Source organism: Phytophthora cinnamomi (assembly GCF_018691715.1).
Source record: "Phytophthora cinnamomi strain GKB4 chromosome Unknown Contig63, whole genome shotgun sequence".
NCBI classification, from domain to species: domain Eukaryota; phylum Oomycota; class Peronosporomycetes; order Peronosporales; family Peronosporaceae; genus Phytophthora; species Phytophthora cinnamomi.
The window spans coordinates 896,655-914,379 of NW_027150996.1; the positions used below are offsets into that span (position 1 = coordinate 896,655).

The following is a 17,725-nucleotide window of genomic DNA, read 5'->3' on the forward strand; positions in this document are numbered from 1 at the left end:
CGTACCGTATCCCTTTTGTCGGCGCATACAGCCTGATTTGGTGTGCGCCGACAGTGAGTATGCGCAGACAGAAGGAATGCGGTACGCTTTCGACCTGGGGAAGTCAATATTAGAATCCGATAAAAACGTCGAAAAATACCGTTATTATGGCTGTTACCGGGTGGTTTTGCCAGCAACGACAATGAGCAGCAAGCGAGCAATTGGCACTCTGCAGCAGCGCGTGAGTCGGCACCAACGCTTTGACTCGGCGCCATTAAAACCGGACGAAACGCACCGATTAACGCTGCTATTACGCAGGGGGCCTTGGCATTTACCACGCCGCTGAACTCACGCGTTCCTCTGCCGATGCTCGGTGGGTTACTGCCGCAGTCAGTTCGTCGCGGCGCTTGCTACATGCCTTGCAACTCACGCGTCGACCGAGGTGGTGTATGTCGGGTTGGCGAGAGGAAAGGCTGGTGCATATTATTTTAGTGGTGTAACCTGCAGCGTTTCGACACTTGGGATTTCCGGCCCGCGACAAGTCTGCCACTGCAGCGACCAATGGAGCCGCTCAGCACAGCATGTCTGCACGTCGTCTTGAGCTGGCGGCGAGCCCTAACAGCAACAGCGGTTGAACCGGCCCCGGCGATAGCGCGACAACGTTTCCTCGGGGGCGGATGGCCTAGCAGACAACCCTTTGTTTGGCGACGAGACGCTTCCGCCAGTATCCCCAGCACGGATTAGGGCGTACCGTGCTCATTTTCGCTCTCCAGCCGCTTGTAGCGTGTGGTGGTGATCGCCTTCAGCGTCGACGGCATGTCAACTGAAGCTCTGGAAGCTCGGTCATACTTGATAAGTCCCGCGAATAGATCCCTATTGCAGGCTGCAGGTATCTGCATACATTTCCTGCACCAAGCAGCTCCGTTCGGCGGTAAGGTTGCGTTTTGCCATGAAAAGACTCACGCCAGCAAAATGTTATGCGACAAAGTGAGGTAGTTCAAGATCTTAAAACAGTAGTCCGTATATTAGTAACGGTTCTACACATAGTACACATCTGTGTTTCGATTAACTACGAATTATGTACTAATTTAACACCCTCAAAGCGCCCCAACACACTGGAATACGTGACGAACTACGCGTCTTTACTAAAGCGGTAGGCACGACACCGGTTCTTTCGATTGGGGACTACATTTTACATTTCGCCCTACGCGCACAGAGGAACGCCAGCCACTCCATATCCCCACACACATGAAGACGAGTCTGCGCTGCGGGCAGCAGTATGACCGGCAGATCTCGCTGACGCTGCGCGCGCTGCAGTTCGCCACGTGCGCGGTGGCGCTGGCGCTCGTGGCCGCCAGCTTCGAGGCGCGCACGCTCCGGTTCCACGCGCAGGGCGGCGCGCCGCAGCAGATGACCGTGTACTACGGCGGGCCCGCCGTGAACTTCGTGCTGCTCGTGTCCTTCGCCGCTGTGCTGTACGACGGCTTCTGGCTGCTGCTGGTGTTCGCGCTGCGCTGCGCCAGCATGCCCGCGCCCTGGAGCTTCGGCGTGGACGCCGTCTTCACCATGCTCTTCATGAGCGCCGGCTGCGCGCTGGCCGCCTGCGACTACGTGCGCTACTGCGACGCGCTGGACGGCGTGGTGCGCTGCGCGCTGCTGGCCTCGGCCGCGGCGCTGTGCTTCATGGCCTTCGTGAGCTTCCTGCTGAGCGTGGCGTGGGGCGCCTGGATGCGCAACACGTGGGTCAAGCCGCGCAGGAAGGACCCGCTGAGCCACGTGGCGCGCACGGAGCTCACCACCGACCCGGTGCCGGGCGACCTGGAGCTCGACCTCGAGCGCGCCGCCACGTACGAGTCCAGCACGTACGTGCAGGACGGCTTCCGACAGGCATAGGGCCGACGAGATCCAAGCTACGGCTACTCAAAAGTACATCTGTAAATATGACCGCCCAAGCAGCGACAAAGTGCTCGCTGTGGAGCGAGACAGGAGTTAGGAGGAAGTACCATAATGCCAATAACACACACAGCTTCAACTACGCGAGCGCGGTCGCTCGAGCTGCGGCCACGACCGGCGTCATGCCACGCAGGACTGTCATCCCTCCATCCATGACGGCGTCCGCTCGTCTTGTAAGGGGTCCGTGTCGTGATGCAACAGGAAGCGTCGATGGCCAAGGTGTTTGCTGTCGTGCGAACGCACATACCACTCGGAGCGCTGACGTGCAAGATGCAAGATGGCGTGACGCAGGGTCTCCTTGACCATGGACTTGTGTCTGCCACGCTATACACGCAGAGGTTAATGGGGGCTTGTGCGTTGTCAAGCGGCTAGGACGGATCTTCGCAGCGGACGGCTGTGGTGGCTCGAGCGAATGCCTCTTGAGGCGCGACCCGGTATCCTGGGCCAGGATTCCTGGCAATGCCAGGCTGGCAGGGTCACTTCGGATCTCGCGCTCGAGGAAGCACTATTCGAAGATGGCGAAGGCAGCGCAACGCAAAGAGCTCAAGTCGCTGCGGTCTCGCCAGCGCGTGAAGGCGATGGCGGTGGCATTTGGCGTGGCGATGGTCTTCACTCTGGGACTTTTATCGATTGTGGGCAGTTCGCCGGATCTGACAGCTACTGACGGCGTGGCCCACGTGACACGGCGTCTGCGCGGGCTCTTGATCGACTCGAGCGCCCACGGACATGCCGGTGCTGCAATGGAGGCGCAAGCTCAACGTGACCAAATGTTGAGTCCGCCGTTCGCTGCAGTGATGGAAGCGCAGGCTCGGCGCGACCAAAAGCCGAGTCCGGTGGTGATGGAGTCCCAGCTGCGTTTTGTCGGCACGGGATCAATCACGGAGGCTCCGACTAAACCCGTGACTGAGGACCACGCTCGACCCACTAGCGCCATGGAGGCCGTTCTACCTCAAGACGAGGAGCAAGGCTGGACCAGCGACTCGGAGCTGGCCCCGAATACTGTCGCCGAAGCGGAAGAAAAGGCTGAGAAGGCGGAAGAGATCGCCCAGGCGGCCCTGCAGGCAGCGATAATGGCTGAAGAACGCGCTGAAGATGCCGAAGAGGCCGCGGAGATGGCTATTATCGCCCAGGTCGGCCAAATGGTCGAGGAGCCACAGGGAGGTGAGCAGATTTCGGCCTTTGGGGAGATTGAGGGCAGCGAAGACAGCGAGGACAGCAAGGACAGCAAGGACAGTAAGGACAGTAAGGATGATGCCAAAACTACCAAGGCTACCAAGGGAAGACGTTTCAACTCGCAGGCTTGAAGGCTAGGCTAGTAGCATAGCTTAAATGCCCACTTCAACATGTACCGTGAAACTCGGTACAGTTAACGCCTACTCTTTGATACCGGTAGATGTTTGCAGCTTTCAGAAGTATCAATCTCGTCATTTCAGAGTTGACGCAGCAGTGAAGTAAATGTCGTGTCTTCATTCCGCCGCTCAGTTCGTGTGTCAGCACTGGTTCCCAACGAGAGCGGGTTGCTTGCTGCATGTGGAAGGCTCTATCGATGCCTTCCTGGGCCCACTGTTCCCTCAGAAAGCGCGTGTCAAGCAGGAGCGCTAGAATCCACGCTGGAGTACATACGACACCAAATTGGAAGGAAGCATTGTGTGCTGCCGCTAGAGGTGGGCATCTTCATGTTTTGTACTGGATGACGAATCGACAGGATGGACGTGGCCTGTGGATTGCGGAATTCGGTGACTTGTTGGAGGTTGCTGCGTCGTGTCAGCAAAGGATTCTTTTTGTTGACAAGACTCGCGCGATAGAGGAAGCAGCTGAGAACGGACATTTCGAGATGGTTGTGGAGTACATGTATTGGATCAGACGACGACGACAAACAGGCCAAGGCAACGCCGGCGCCGACGACGCCGACGACGCTGCAGCCCGACCGACACCGACCGACAGCAGCACACGAGCACCGCGAAAACACTACATCTACATAATCGACGCCGCGTCAACCGTGACACTGCATAGTCAGCACCAATGGCTGGTGCTGGTGAGCTGGATGGAGGGCGCTGCTATACTGTAGGGCTGTAAGGCAAGAGGCGCTAGGGAACTTCGTCTAACTGCTAAACTATCAAGCGCGCAAACGTCATAATGATAAAATAGCTCTACGAAGTTCACAAAATTTGTGTTTAATTAAGCATTTAATTAATGCTCTTCTCCATTAGCACTTTATCAAGCGGCCAACAGCGGCCATCTAGAACTGGTCGAATGGCTTTTATGAAGACGTTTACAGCACGTGCAACAGCAACGTATCATATATGTGTGCATCGGCTGCGGCTAAGAATGGGCGTTTGGACGTGGTCAAATGGGTGCATGAACACTTTCCCGAGTCGTTCAGTAACCATGTCATGAACGCCGCTGCAACAAATGGTCACATGGATGTTATCACGTGGTTGCATGACAATCGAAATGAGGGGTACTCCAAGATGGCACCGATTAATGCGGCACAATGTGGGTATTTGGAAACTCTGAAATGGTTGCACTCACGTTGTCCGAATCCATTTGGCCCACAGGCAACGAAAACCTGACGCTTCGATGAAGCAACACGTGATCATATAAAGATTTTGCAGAGTATTTTTGAGCAACGTCCTGGTTTTCTTCGAAGTTGTTTGCAGTGTCTAGCGTGGATATCATGGCTTGAAAGCAACATTGCGGTTCTTGACTGGGTGAACCAGTCTGGAATCGAGCTGGTGCCGATAGCACCTACAGTCCTCGGTCCATAATTTAAAGCTCTTCTCGAAAAAGCACTGCAACAGCTTCACGTCACCGCCACCGACATCTTTCAGGCTCGAGCTAGCGGTTCGAAAAGGTCAACTGGATATGGCTGTGTGGTTGTCAATGCACGGGTTAGCCGTGAATTCCCTTGAGTTAGTTGAGATTGCTGGGAAGGAAAGTAACGAGCAGGTTTTGCGGTGGTTAGTTGAACATGGCGCACCGCTTGGCTTGGCAGCGTTGGTCCTAGAGAACCGTCACATCGAGATCGCCTGGTGGGTATCTGAAGAGATCTGAGAATACCGTGTGCTTGAGGCGCTGCAGAAAGATGACCGCGAGGTGCTATGGTGGATCCTTGCGCGTACCAATTTTCACCATGAAAGTTTCAAAAGGAGCATTCGAGGCGCCATTGAATGCTGTCCGAAAGATGCGCAGCGGTGGATGCTGGAGAATGTGAGTGAAGTGGGGCGCTGCCGTTGGTGTTTCTCGACATCAGTGAATAGGCAAAATGAGGAAAGTGGCGAGCCAAGCTTATCCAGTACAAAGCGACGAACGTTGCGATGAAGGTTCGGAGTGGGAGGCGTAAGACTGCACTGAAACACGTTCTGTCTACGTTGAGGGATTAGTTTTTATGGTAGTGTTAGCAAAAAAAAACACTGAAAGTAGCCGAGGCGTGACGATGAAAATGAGAATGTTTTTTTTGCATCGGCATAAGCGATTGACAGCCACCGATAAAACTGCCCCGATTTCCGCAAGTGTGATCAATTTCAGTTGCTGCGGACTGTTTTCAACAGCAATCAGGCTTTCTTCAAACGTTGCCTCCTAATAGAAGTTCTATGCCTAATCTTGCGCTATAATGCGTCGTCGCACTGTCTTCGCTTCGCTTGACTGATTTCGAGAAACACCAAGGCAGGTCTCTACTTTGACCATATTTTCCTCAAAGGACCCTGCAGGCAGAGCTGGATGGTTTCGCGGATGCTCCTTTATACGCTTGCATCCTGGAATTTGGTGCGAGCAAGAATACACCATAGAACTTTCAGATCGTCTCGGCCCAGGGCCTCAAGCACGAGGTACGTCCGGCCATCCTCAGATACCCAGCAAGCAACAAAATTCGCCGTTGAAGCTGTTTTCAAGTCAAGAGGCGGTCCGCATTCAACCAGCCACCGCAATATCGGCACAACTCCGTACATTGCAGCAGTCTTGGCCGATTTAAGGGAAATCACGGCATGCCTGTTCCCCCACAACCAACGAACCACTTCACGTTGGTGGGTTTGAACTGCAAATTCAAGCAGATACGTACCCGTACCCCTCGAAAAACCACCGCAGCAAGTTAACGTCACATGTCGAACACAGTTCAAGTTCAAACTGGTCCATTTCCATTTCACACTATGAACCGTACCGGTGGTACATTATATCCTCTACTAAGTACGCCGCCTCATGTCGAACACGGCAAAACCACCCACTCGAACATAGCTACACTTCCGCCGACAACATGCCGGTGCTGACGACCAACGCTAGCGGCGCCGCGCCGCCCGTCGTGGGCGTGCTGGGCGGCGGCCAGCTGGGCCGCATGATGGCCGACGCGGCCCACCGCCTCGGCCTGCAGGTGTTGGTGCTGGACCCGCTGGGCGCCGAGTCGCCCGCCGGCCAGATGGGCCTCTCGGCCGTGGCCGGCAGCTTCACCAAGGAGGAGGACATCGCCCGCCTGGCCGAGCAGTGCGACGTGCTGACGGTGGAGATCGAGCACGTGAACGCGGCCTTCCTGCAGCAGCTGCAGGACAGCAAGGCCGCGGGCTTGCAGGGCGTGCACCCGGCCCCGGCCACCATCGCGCTCATCCAGGACAAGTTCCAGCAGAAGCAGTTCTTCGCGCAGGTGCCGGCCGTGGCCGTGGCCCCGTTCGAGATCGTCACGTCGCTGCAGGCCGCCCGCCAGGTGGGCCAGAGCTTCGGCTACCCGTTCATGCTCAAGTCGCGCCGCTTCGCGTACGACGGCCGGGGCAACGCCGTGGTCAAGAGCGAGCAGGACCTGGTGGAGGCCTTCGAGAAGCTCGGCGCCAAGCTGCTGGCCCAGGAGGGCGCGGCCGCGGACGAGAAGCTGCTGGCCGAGGAGGAGGCCAAGCTCTACGCCGAGAAGTGGGTGCCCTTCGTCAAGGAGCTGGCCGTCATGGTGGTCAAGGGCGCGGACGGCGATGTCCGCGCCTACCCCGTGGTGGAGACCACCCAGCGCGACAGCATTTGTGACACGGTGCTGGCCCCGGCCCAGATCCCGGAGGACGTGGCCAAGCGCGCCGGTGAGATGGCCCAGGCTGCGGTGGCGCAGCTCGAGGGCCGCGGCATCTACGGAGTGGAGCTGTTCCTGACTGCTACTGGAGACGTGCTGCTGAACGAGATCGCCCCACGTCCGCACAACTCGGGCCACTACACGATCGAGGCGTGCGAGACCAGCCAGTTCGAGCAGCACCTGCGCGCCATCGCCGGTTTGCCGCTGGGCAGCTGTGCGCTGCGTGTGCCCGCTGCGCTCATGGTGAATGTGCTCGGCGATGCTTCGTCGTCCGAGGATGTGAGTTTCTCGCTGCTCCGCAACAGCCTCAGCATCCCTGGCGCGGCTGCGCACTTCTACGGCAAGGCTGGTGTTCGTCCCGGCCGTAAGCTTGGCCACGTGACCATCACGGCGCCTAACCTTGAAGAGCTGACCAAGCGTGCTACCGCCCTGTCGCCGGAGGCTGCTAAGAACTCGGGCCTCCTGAAGCTGGAGCGCAAGCCGCTTGTGGGTATTGTCATGGGCTCGGACTCTGACCTGCCTACTATGGCTGCTGCCGCGGACATGCTTGAGAAGTTCGGTGTTCCCTACGAGCTCACTATTGTGTCAGCCCACCGCACGCCTGCGCGTATGTACGAGTACGCCCAGAATGCCGCCAAGCGTGGCCTCAAGGTCATTATCGCTGGCGCCGGCGGTGCTGCCCACCTACCGGGTATGATCGCCGCTCTGACGCCTCTGCCTGTCGTCGGCGTGCCCGTCAAGACTTCGACGCTCAATGGTGAGGACTCGCTGCTGAGCATTGTGCAGATGCCGCGCGGTGTGCCTGTTGCCACTGTTGCTATCGGCAACTCCACGAACGCTGGCCTGCTGGCCGTACGTATCCTCGGCGCCGGGGACTCATCGCTCATCGAGGCTATGGCGACTTTCCTGGACACCCAGAAGCGTGAGGTGGACGAGAAGATTGAGACCATGGCCACCGGCGGCTGGAAGGAGTACCTCCAGAACATGAAGAAGCACTAAATAGCTACTGTAGAGGCTTGAGCCTCTTGATGAAGCACTGTACGTTGCAACTTCGGAGGCTCGATCAAAAACCCTGAACAAGAAGGGATTGCTGTATTTTCAGTTTTGCATTGGCCATCTAAGCCTGCAGTTGTTGCATTTGTCTATCTACTTGTTCTTCTTGTGCAGCTTGAGGCTCTTGAGTTGATTCTTCAGCGTCTTCGGGGTCTGCTTGTTCTGTCGCACAGCGGTTTGCTCGACATCGGAGCTGCCGTGAGCTGCCACATTGCGCCAGTAGAGGAGACCCGCCAGACTAACGATGAACAGCGTGAAGCTCAGGAACCATACGAAGAAGCCGAGAGCCGACTCGTAGAACTCCGCCGTCAGAATTGGGAATTGGCTCATGCCGCGCAGGAATGGCGTCACGTTCTCCTTGCTCAGGTCGTCGCCCAGTCTGAATCCACCGAGGTTGGGCGGCGTGGTCGGATCCGGCAGCACGTTCAAAGAGACTGCGTTCAATCCTTCGGGAGTCAGGCTCGCAGGAATCGAGACGTTCGGCGCCACGCGCTGCAACACCCACGAGACACCCTTGAAAATACCGAGTGGAGTGGCCGTTTGCTTCATCAGCAGCTGAGCAGACGCGAGCAAAGCACAAACCGGCGCGAGGTACTGCAGCGCGATGATCGGCACGTAGTTGAACTGGAGACGCACCTTGCTCTGCAGCAGTGCGCCGTCCACAAAACCCGGGCGGCCCACAAGTGATGCCATCACCTCACGAGGCTCCAACAGGAAGTGCTGCAGGTGCGTACGGAAGCACAGGAGACGGACGAGACAAGCCCCAAACACCACGTATATACGAAGCGTGTGGAACTGAGACTCTGTGAGGCTGTACCACCTCCAGACGTCCGACGAGGACTCATTGGTGAGCCCCAGCACGTCGCTCTGCAGACAGTCACGCGTCAGCGCGCGCGGAGAGCACTTGACCAGCTCGGCCGGCACCAGCACGTTGCTTGAAAGACGCGGCACCCACAGCGCACAGATCAGCACGGGGAAGAACATGTTCAAGTGCAGAAGCAGCTTCATCACGATAGACGTCTGCTTGTCCTTGATCAGCTCCGAGTACATGCGCGCGAACCGGAACGACGGCAGGAACGTCGTGCACGTGAAAATGCCCGCAAGCAGCGCAAACGTGGCGAACAGCGTGACCCTGGCCATCTCCGCCAGCGGCGCAATGTTCACGAAGTCCGCGTCCGTGAACCCCACGGCCCGCAGCACCATGGCCACACGTTCGCCGGCCAGTTGCGCGGCCTGCTCCAGGTCGAAGTCCAGCATCCCCTTGGGCGACAGGATGAAGAAGCCGGACGCGATGAGGCCGATGAAGCCCACCGACAGGCCCAGCCGGGCCTCGTAGCCCGCCCAGCCCTGGGCGAAGTTGAGCTGCAGCGGGAACCAGAGCGCCACGAGCATGGCCGACATGAGGCCGTAGGTGGCCACGTCCACCTTGTCGTCGGCTGCGACGTCGGCCGCCGGGCCAAACCACGGGGTCGTGAAGGCCACGAGGCTGCCGAAGCAGCAGCCCAGCGAGGCCGAGGATACGAGCACCACGAGCATCTCGTAGAGCTCGAAGAAGAGCGTCTGGCTGAAGACTCCGGGCTCGGTCTTGGCCACGCGCACGTAGAACTTGTCCAGCTTGTCGGCCGCGCTGAGCGGCTGGCCGGCCGGCACCTTGGCCGCCTTGGAGCCCTTGGCCGCGGCCGGCTGGCCGTTGAGCGTGGCGATGAGCTCGTCCTCGGGCGGCAGGAAGAAGGTCAGGCCGTTGACCAGCCAGGACGCCAGGCTGAAGTGCGAGCGCAGGCGCAGCTGCACGAAGGCCAGCAGCACGCCGGCCAGGAACTCGGGCGGGAACAGCGCCATTGTCGACACCTGACACCTTGGCGCAGGAAGAGAGCTACTGGCCGGACGCGTCAGGCGTTGCGCGGTTGTAGTGAGCCACTGTACGCCACTTCAAAACGAAGTACCGCTGGCGAAAGTATGATCATACTACCTGTACGAATAAATAATTTGAATTCTAGTGATAGTAAAATGAAATAAATACCTTTAAAAAGGATGTAATTACGAATAGCGAAATGTGAAAGTTGTCACGGTACCATCTCATGAGTCGCGGCCAAAAGCCCACACAATCGCTGGAGCAGAATGGTCATGGAGGTGCGCGTGCGTGGCCTGGCTGGCCCGGCGGAGGAAGAGCCGCAGGAGCTGCCGGACGAGGCGCAGGTGGTGGTGGTGACGCCCGGCCAGGTGATCAGCACGGACACGGGCGCGTTCCTGCGCGGCCACGGCACGTACCTGAGCGGCCGCAACGAGCTGGTGGCCAGCGTGGCCGGCGTGGTGGAGAAGGTGAACCAGCTCATCACGGTGCGGCCGCTGGTGTCGCGCTACATCGGAGAGGTGGGCGACATCGTGGTGGGCCGCGTGACCGACGTGGCCAGCAAGCGCTGGAAGGTGGACGTGAACGGCCAGCAGGACGCCGGCCTCATGCTGAGCTCCGTGACGCTGCCCGGCGGCGCCCAGCGCCGGCGCACGTACGCCGACCAGCTGCAGATGCGGGCCTTCTTCGTGGAGAACGACCTGATCTCGGCCGAGATCCAGGAGGTCCGCTACGACGGCTCGCTCAGCCTGCACACGCGCAGTCTGCGCTACGGCAAGCTCGAGAACGGCCAGTTCGTGGCCGTGGCGGCCCCGCTGGTCAAACGCATGAAGCAGCACATGGTCACGCTGCCGGGCCTCGGCGTCGACGTGATCCTGGGCACCAACGGGTACATTTGGGTGTCGCGCAGCATGGCCGCGCTGGGAGGCGACGACGCTGAAGACACGGCCAGCAGCATGGAGACCCGCGTGGAGGTGCTCACGGCCAAGAGGCAGCTGCACGCGGCCACGCCCATGAGTGTGGAGGACCGCCGCAAGATCGCGCGCGTCTCGCAGGCGCTGCTGCGACTCAACGAGCAGTTCCGACTCATCACGCCCGAGAGCATCATGGCCACGTACGAACTGCTAGAGGCCCAGGGCCGGTAGATAGATACAGGACAAGTACAGCTTCACAACAACCTGGTGCATTGCTTTTTTTTTTTTTGAGACCGTATTCGCGGTTCGTGGTTCTGGAGGGGGCTCAACCACAAGAGATCAATACTTTGCATCCCGAATGGTCCATTTAACCAATCATTGTTACATGTAGTTAACGCTAAGCGGACCATGGTTTGTGCATGTTGGCCGTGTCAGTATGGTCATCTCCAAACATGCGCCATTTGACACGCGAAGCACTTCAACACACAGCCGTTTAGACGCCATGTGCCTGCACCTTTATGGCGGGAAGCACTCTTGCCTCTAACTTATCGAGCTGTCGCAGGCGATACGGCACTAATTCGAGCAAATGTCTTCGAGTTCGGCGGCGTTCACGCCCGTCCTATCAGCGTACCAAGTTGAGAAGCTTGAGGCCATGATGAACCAACAAGTGCAGGATGCCATACTTGCCCGCTCAATCCAGACCGCGAAAGATAACGAGCTGGATTCGAACTGGTGCTTCGTCGGCTCACTCGGCCAGCTCAAGACCTTCAAGATTCGTGGAGCCGACCCGTGCAGCTCAACCTCGTCGTGGGCTACGACCCTCGAGAAAACCACACGGGCGACTGCATGCAACCTGAACGAGGCAGACACCTTAGATGACAGACACACTTGGAGTACGTACAGCAGACGCACTACGCGCAGTCGTTATGGAAAAATACAAGCGCTGCGCCGCACTGTGGGAAGCATCGGAGGCCGCTGGGATCCGCTCGACCCTCGTCCTCCGCTCCAATCCTTCCGCACCTTCGGCCGCGTTCAAGGCAACTATCGCGATATTGTGGAAGTGCATCACTCTACCAACTCTGAAGACTTCGTCCAGAAGCAGAAGTTACTATCCCCAGTGGTGATTTCTGGTGCGGTGCTTCGTACAATTCGCGCAACGAAGGACAGCTACTTGGGCATCAAGTGGCTCGCCGAGAACTCTTTTTCCTGCAAACGCGATACTTGTTTCGTCGAGATGGTTGGCTTCACTATCGATGGCAACGGAAAAGAAGTCGGCTTTGTCGCATCGGTCTCTGTGGATGTTCCTGAGTGCCCAGAACTTTCTGGGTGTATGAATATTTCTCGTGTGCGAATGAAGCGCACAATGCTGACCAACGCCTCAGCAGACGAACCCAAGTCGACGTCGGATATTTTCGTCATGGGAGCCACGGAGGCCAACGAATTTACACTCATTGCACACGTTCAGTACCGGCCTAACATGTCCATGCTCAGCGATATCTCGCTCGTGATCGACTCCCACAACATTGTGAAGCAGACGCTAGCTCTCGAGAAGAACTGGGTTCCCGATAAAAATCGCGCGTGTTGTACTGTTTGCAACCGCAAGTTTCAAAAGCTGCATCGTCGACGACATCACTGTCGAATTTGTGGCGATGTCATCTGCAAGACCTGCTACGTTACGCGCTCGGTGCCTGCAGCGGAGATCGACGTTGCTACCCGCAAATACAAATTGGCGGGTGCAGACACAGTTTGCCAGACAAAGTTTTGCGTGCGATGCGTCATGGAACTCCGCGCTGTCGACAAACGTCTCGACAACTTTTTGCCCCAAGTCTCGAAAATACTCTCGCTTGATATGAACACCACAAATGTGACGACACCACCAGCCGAGGATTTTTGCGAGTTAATGTCACCCGAGCCAAGGCCTCGAGCATCTTCCTTCTTCACCTTCTACGAGCCCAGCGTGAAAAAGGAGACACATCCCTTGACCCTGGACCAGCTCCAGCTAATTCCCGACAATATGGATGTGAAGGGAGGAAAGAAAACTAGCTTTCGAATCACTGACACAGTTGGGGGAATGGGAGCAATGGTTTCGGTCGGGCTGTGGACCTCCAAGTATACGCAATCATCGTTCTCTACCAACCTTGCGCACTCAAATTCGTATGGCCGGATTCGTGGTCTCTCTCAACTCAGCGGCAGCTCTACGTCAAGGATGTCCAACACATTTGAGGAGAAAATGATTCTCCTCAGCAACAAAATCGACCGTATCGTCGCAATCTAGCGCAACCTCGTCTAGTAGCTTTTGTACACGACAGTCCCTGCGAATGAAGCAGATTAACTCTGTCGCCACGATGAAAAATATATTTGTTTCATGTCCATTTTGAGGTGCTTCCTCACACAGACCCGAAATCACAACTCATTCTCGCACAATCCGATCTTGCCGATAGACATAATAAAGAGGGAAATTCAATCTGTAGTCATTCGTGCCTGGTATTCATCAGCTTCGCCGGCAACGATAAATTAGTACACTCAATCGATACCTTGCAGGTTCCACATTCATCTCCATACAAGGGCGAACCCGAACATACGTTACAGTATCTTCTGTCGCGAATGGTGCCTATTTCACTTGAGGCAGTGTATGCTGTCGCTGAAAGTGAGCATGTCCACGTATAGTGCAGGATGTTCAATCGTCAACGTGGTGGGGTCCATGGAGAATAAATCTTGAGCGTGTGTTTGAAGTTGCTGCTGTTTTCGCGGACACCTAGACGCTGTCAAGTGGATATTCGAGCAAAACAAGACAGTCGTACCCCGTGCCTATGATCTATGAGTCAGCGGTGAGCGCGTCGGAGGTATTGACAAGTCAACGGCCTCACCGTGTGGTGTTTGTTCGAGGGTCCCTTGGCAAGGGATCAGGTCGTGTCCGTTAATCCAGTGATGAACGAAAATAATTCAACTTGCCAGCGCGCCGTGCATGCCATGCATGCCCTTCGTAAGAGTGTCAGGGTTCCTCGCTTGATACTGTAAAAGATTTACCTGAACGACATCACGGCTTGGTGATTTCGCGGACAGGAAACTTCAATCAATGTGTTGCTTCTATGGTCATGATCACACCAGTGTGAGTTATGATCACGTTGCAAAGCATGGTCGTTTTGTAATATTGGCGGTAAGACTAAATTTAATACTGATCCCTTCGAGTACATGTATACTGTAGAGATGACCCGCGACATCCGCCTCTGCGTGCCGCCCCAGCTTTCAGTGACCGCCAGATCGAGCATTCCCCATTTCTCCTCCTAGTCATCAAGTGCATCAGAAGCAAACCTCACCTCAAGATGTTCACGTCGTGGTGGACCGCCATGGTGGTCACCGCGATTGTGAACCAACCGATCGCTGTGGCGGACGAATGGGACGCCCGAGTTCGAGTTGACGCTATCATGGACAGCTACGCGACCGACGACCTCATCGGTGAGATGTCCCAAATCGCCATTTGGGCACTCGTCGACTCGAATGCCAGCCTCATCGAGGATGAAGTCCGTGCGTTTGCCAAGCTCAAGGTCGGCTCGTACCTTGGCGCGCCGTTGTGGCGCGGGGTGTACGATCCGGCTGTTACGGGCTGGGAATGGACAGCCCAAGAGTTCCGTGACGCGGTGGGCACCATCCAAAACATCACCATGGAGGAGAACGGGGGCCACCCGATGATCTTCGGACTCGACTCGGTCCACGGTGCTGCCTTGGTGAGTGGGGCCGTCAAGTTTGGTCAGGCCATCAACGGCGCCTCATCCTTCAACCCGGACCTCGTGTACGAAATGGGCAGGGTCGCCAGCCGCGACACACTGGCTGCAGGGATCCCGTGGCTGTTCTCCCCAATCCTCGATAAGTCCTGCAACCCGCTATGGGCTCGCACGTACGAGACGTTCGGCGAGGACCCGTACACGATCTCGGTCATGGGAGACGCCATCGTGCGGGGAATCCAGAGCACCAACGGCAGCGCTGCCTGCCTCAAGCATTTCATCGCCTATTCTGACACGCCGACGGGCCACGACCGGGACGAAGTGTCAATAACGGATTTCGATCTACTCAACTACTTCGCCCCGCAGTTCAAGGCTGCTTTCGACGCCGGCGCGCTCACGATCATGGAGAATTACATCTCCGTCAACGGCGTGCCGACGATCGCCAACCCGGGACGACTTGCTCTGGAAAGACTTCGCCTTCGACGGCGTCTCCGTCACGGACTACCAGGAGATCAACCAGCTCACGACTTTCCACCGCACGGCTCGCTCCGAAGACGAAGCCACGAGGTAGTCGCTCGAGCGCACAAGCATTGACATGAGCATGATCGCCACCGACGCCAGCTTCATCAACGGCACCAAGCTTCTCCTGGAGCGAAACCCTGACATCCTCAGCCGAATCCGAGAGTCTGCGCGCCGGGTCGTGAAGATGAAAGTCAAACTAGGTCTGTATGACAACGCGATGCCCGGTGAAGAGTACATTGACCTTATTGGCAACGACGACGACATCGCTGCTGCCATCGGCCTGGCTCGCGAGTCCATCGTACTGCTGCAGAACAACGACAGCACCTTGCCGCTACCGACCAACGCGTCCGTCTTCTTGACCGGGCACACGGCCGATCGCGTCGCCTATCAGTGCGGCGGCTGGTCCGTCTCCGGCAAGCAAACCACGAGTACGTACGATGTCCCGGCTCGGCGTTCCTACACGGTATTTCTGTCAAGGATGGCCTCGAGGCGATTGCAGGCAACTCAAGCATCACATATTTCAATGACTTGCATTGGAACGGGTCCTACTCGGATGCGGACCTGGACAAGGCCAAGCAACACGCGGCGCAGGCGGAGTACACCATCGCCGTCGTCGGAGAGGAACCGTACCACGAGAAGACCGGCGACATCAACGACCTCGCGCTGCCCGCTGGCCAAATCAAGTACGTCAAGGAGATCGCGTCCACGGGGACCAAGGTCATCCTCGTCCTCTTTGAAGGTCGCCCGCGTCTGCTGCGCGAGCTACCAGGAAACGTGCACGCAGTCATCGACGGACTCCTCGCGTGCGAGTTGGGCGGCAAGGCCATGGCCGAGATCATCTACGGCCAGGTGAACCCCAGCGGCCGACTGCCGATCACGTACCCCAAGGACGAAGCCAACATCGCCATCCCGTACAACCACCGCATCGCCTCACAGTGCATCGGGTACGTGAACTGCGAGATGCAGTGGGAGTTCGGTCACGGCCTCAGCTACACCACGTTCGACTGACGCTCAGCAAGACTAACGTCACGTCCAGCTCGGACTCCATCGACGTGTCCGTAACGGTGACCAACTCGGGCTCTATGGCTGGCAAGGAGACGGTCATGCTGTTCCTCACGCAGCCCTACCGCTCGTTCAACGTGCCTGAGGTCAAGATGCTCAAGAAATTCACCAAGATCAGTCTGGACGTGGGGGCATCCCAGACAGTAACGTTCACGTTGACGTCGGAGGACTGGAGCGTATACTACCCGCAGATCGGCCAGGGCTTCAAGAAGGTGGCGGAAGACGCGGACTACGCGATCGCAATCAAACCCGAAACGGACTGCGACGTGTACAACTCGACGGCGGCGCCGAACCCTCTCTGCGGCACGTTCACGCTGGCGACAGGCGAGCACCCGTTCAACACGCTGGCGCCGATCGTGTAAGTGATGGCGGAGCTTGTCGGTAGGGCAAGACTGATGGTAAGCACCTGAATATCGCCTTTGTCCCTCGGACAGATGTCATGTTTTGGTTGACAGCGACGAACTTACCTTTCTCATTAGGTCACAGCACAAGTGAATAATCATTTAAACGTGATGGCCTTGGGAAAAATAGTTTAGCGAACAAGTAGTCGTCAGTAATTAGCAGAATTGAAGCTATGCTCGCAATACCTTTTTCTCGAACGAGGCGAGAGCATTTCCTGCAGTGAATTGAAGAGAAGCTCGTGCTTGCAACTGTCATGGGATATATTATACTACTGTAGTATATATGAGAGGAATTTTATCAAAAGTATCACTATCGTGTTTTTGAGTTTTTTTTTAATGACGAGCACAGGGCGAAAGAGCGGCGTCTTGGCTTCCTCTAGCGCTATCCACCACATCTAAATTCGAAGTAGAAGTGAAGTTATGGCCGATCGCCCGAAGCAACAAGACCCGACGATCAAAAACTAAAAAAAAAAAATTGTTTCAGAAAGCTAAAATCCTAAGCTATCCGATAGACCAATCAACGACCTCTGTATCCTCTGAATCGAGCTAGAACATTCTAAAAACATTCCTAGAAGGTCCTAGATTTTCTTTATGAGAATGTTTCCATACCAATCAACTGCTTCCAGTTTCTGCACGTGAGCAGCGACGTCTTCAGCTCCTCAAGAAGGGGACTGTCCTCAGGGACAGGAGGAGCATCAACTGCACTCACGGGAGGCGCGGTTTCTTCTTCACTCGAGCTGCTATCGCCTCCGGGGCCATCGGATCCAGCCTCAGTCGCTGCCGTCAGACATGCTTTCAGAGTTCGTTTTGTTTTTGCTCGATTTTAGAAACTGGACTCCTCACCAATCACCAACTTTCAAGGCCAATTACAAAAAAACTCAAAAACACGATAGTGATACTTTGATAAAAATTCCTCTAGTATATTATAGTCGTACACCTCACATGCCGTTGGAGACCACCTACCTCATCCCAACGCTTTTTGCCTGTCATCCAAACCATACCTGGTACTTGAGCTAGTCCTTGTTTGATGTGCGGCTTTTGTACCCTTTTCGCCGCTTGGTGGGACCCACCTTCGACAACATCTCTTTCAAAGATAAACCTCTCTCTTCGTCAAGACGGCGAAGCATTCACCCGCCTTCCGTGGAAATGAAATTGTCGATAGCAGGGAGGCCTTATTCTGGATCCCAGCGTTGGATTTTTTGGCTGAAAGCGGGGATATACCATTGGCTCGG

General features: G+C 56.5%; 7 protein-coding genes across 7 annotated transcripts; 6 read left to right on the top strand and 1 right to left on the bottom strand.

Moving 5' to 3' along the window:
* Positions 1–1,227: 1,227 nt before the first annotated feature.
* Positions 1,228–1,872, top strand: IUM83_13292 (Marvel domain; the record flags this gene model as incomplete). Its single annotated transcript, XM_067937957.1, has 1 exon — positions 1,228–1,872. The coding sequence occupies one exon, from the start codon at positions 1,228–1,230 to the stop codon at positions 1,870–1,872; it is 645 nt and encodes a 214-aa protein (XP_067786873.1).
* Positions 1,873–2,447: 575 nt separating this feature from the next.
* On the top strand, positions 2,448–3,236 carry IUM83_13293 (uncharacterized protein; the record flags this gene model as incomplete). Its single annotated transcript, XM_067937958.1, has 1 exon — positions 2,448–3,236. One exon carries the CDS (start codon positions 2,448–2,450, stop codon positions 3,234–3,236), a length of 789 nt encoding a protein of 262 aa, XP_067786872.1.
* A 2,945-nt stretch (positions 3,237–6,181) lies between these two features.
* IUM83_13294 (Phosphoribosylaminoimidazole carboxylase, ATPase subunit) lies at positions 6,182–7,969 on the top strand (the record flags this gene model as incomplete). The annotated part of the gene is made up of 1 exon (XM_067937959.1): positions 6,182–7,969. The coding sequence occupies one exon, from the start codon at positions 6,182–6,184 to the stop codon at positions 7,967–7,969; it is 1,788 nt and encodes a 595-aa protein (XP_067786878.1).
* A 147-nt stretch (positions 7,970–8,116) lies between these two features.
* IUM83_13295 (Transmembrane protein) lies at positions 8,117–9,862 on the bottom strand (the record flags this gene model as incomplete). The annotated part of the gene is made up of 1 exon (XM_067937960.1): positions 8,117–9,862. The coding sequence occupies one exon, from the start codon at positions 9,860–9,862 to the stop codon at positions 8,117–8,119; it is 1,746 nt and encodes a 581-aa protein (XP_067786848.1).
* A 279-nt stretch (positions 9,863–10,141) lies between these two features.
* Positions 10,142–11,017, top strand: IUM83_13296 (exosome complex exonuclease RRP4; the record flags this gene model as incomplete). The annotated part of the gene is made up of 1 exon (XM_067937961.1): positions 10,142–11,017. The coding sequence occupies one exon, from the start codon at positions 10,142–10,144 to the stop codon at positions 11,015–11,017; it is 876 nt and encodes a 291-aa protein (XP_067786877.1).
* Positions 11,018–14,109: 3,092 nt separating this feature from the next.
* Positions 14,110–15,079, top strand: IUM83_13297 (family 3 glycoside hydrolase; the record flags this gene model as incomplete). Its single annotated transcript, XM_067937962.1, has 2 exons — positions 14,110–14,937; positions 15,017–15,079. The coding sequence occupies 2 exons, from the start codon at positions 14,110–14,112 to the stop codon at positions 15,077–15,079; spliced, it is 891 nt and encodes a 296-aa protein (XP_067786876.1).
* Positions 15,080–15,103: 24 nt separating this feature from the next.
* IUM83_13298 (Lysosomal beta glucosidase) lies at positions 15,104–16,454 on the top strand (the record flags this gene model as incomplete). Its single annotated transcript, XM_067937963.1, has 3 exons — positions 15,104–15,458; positions 15,530–15,974; positions 16,046–16,454. The coding sequence occupies 3 exons, from the start codon at positions 15,104–15,106 to the stop codon at positions 16,452–16,454; spliced, it is 1,209 nt and encodes a 402-aa protein (XP_067786871.1).
* Between the last annotated feature and the right edge of the window lie 1,271 nt (positions 16,455–17,725).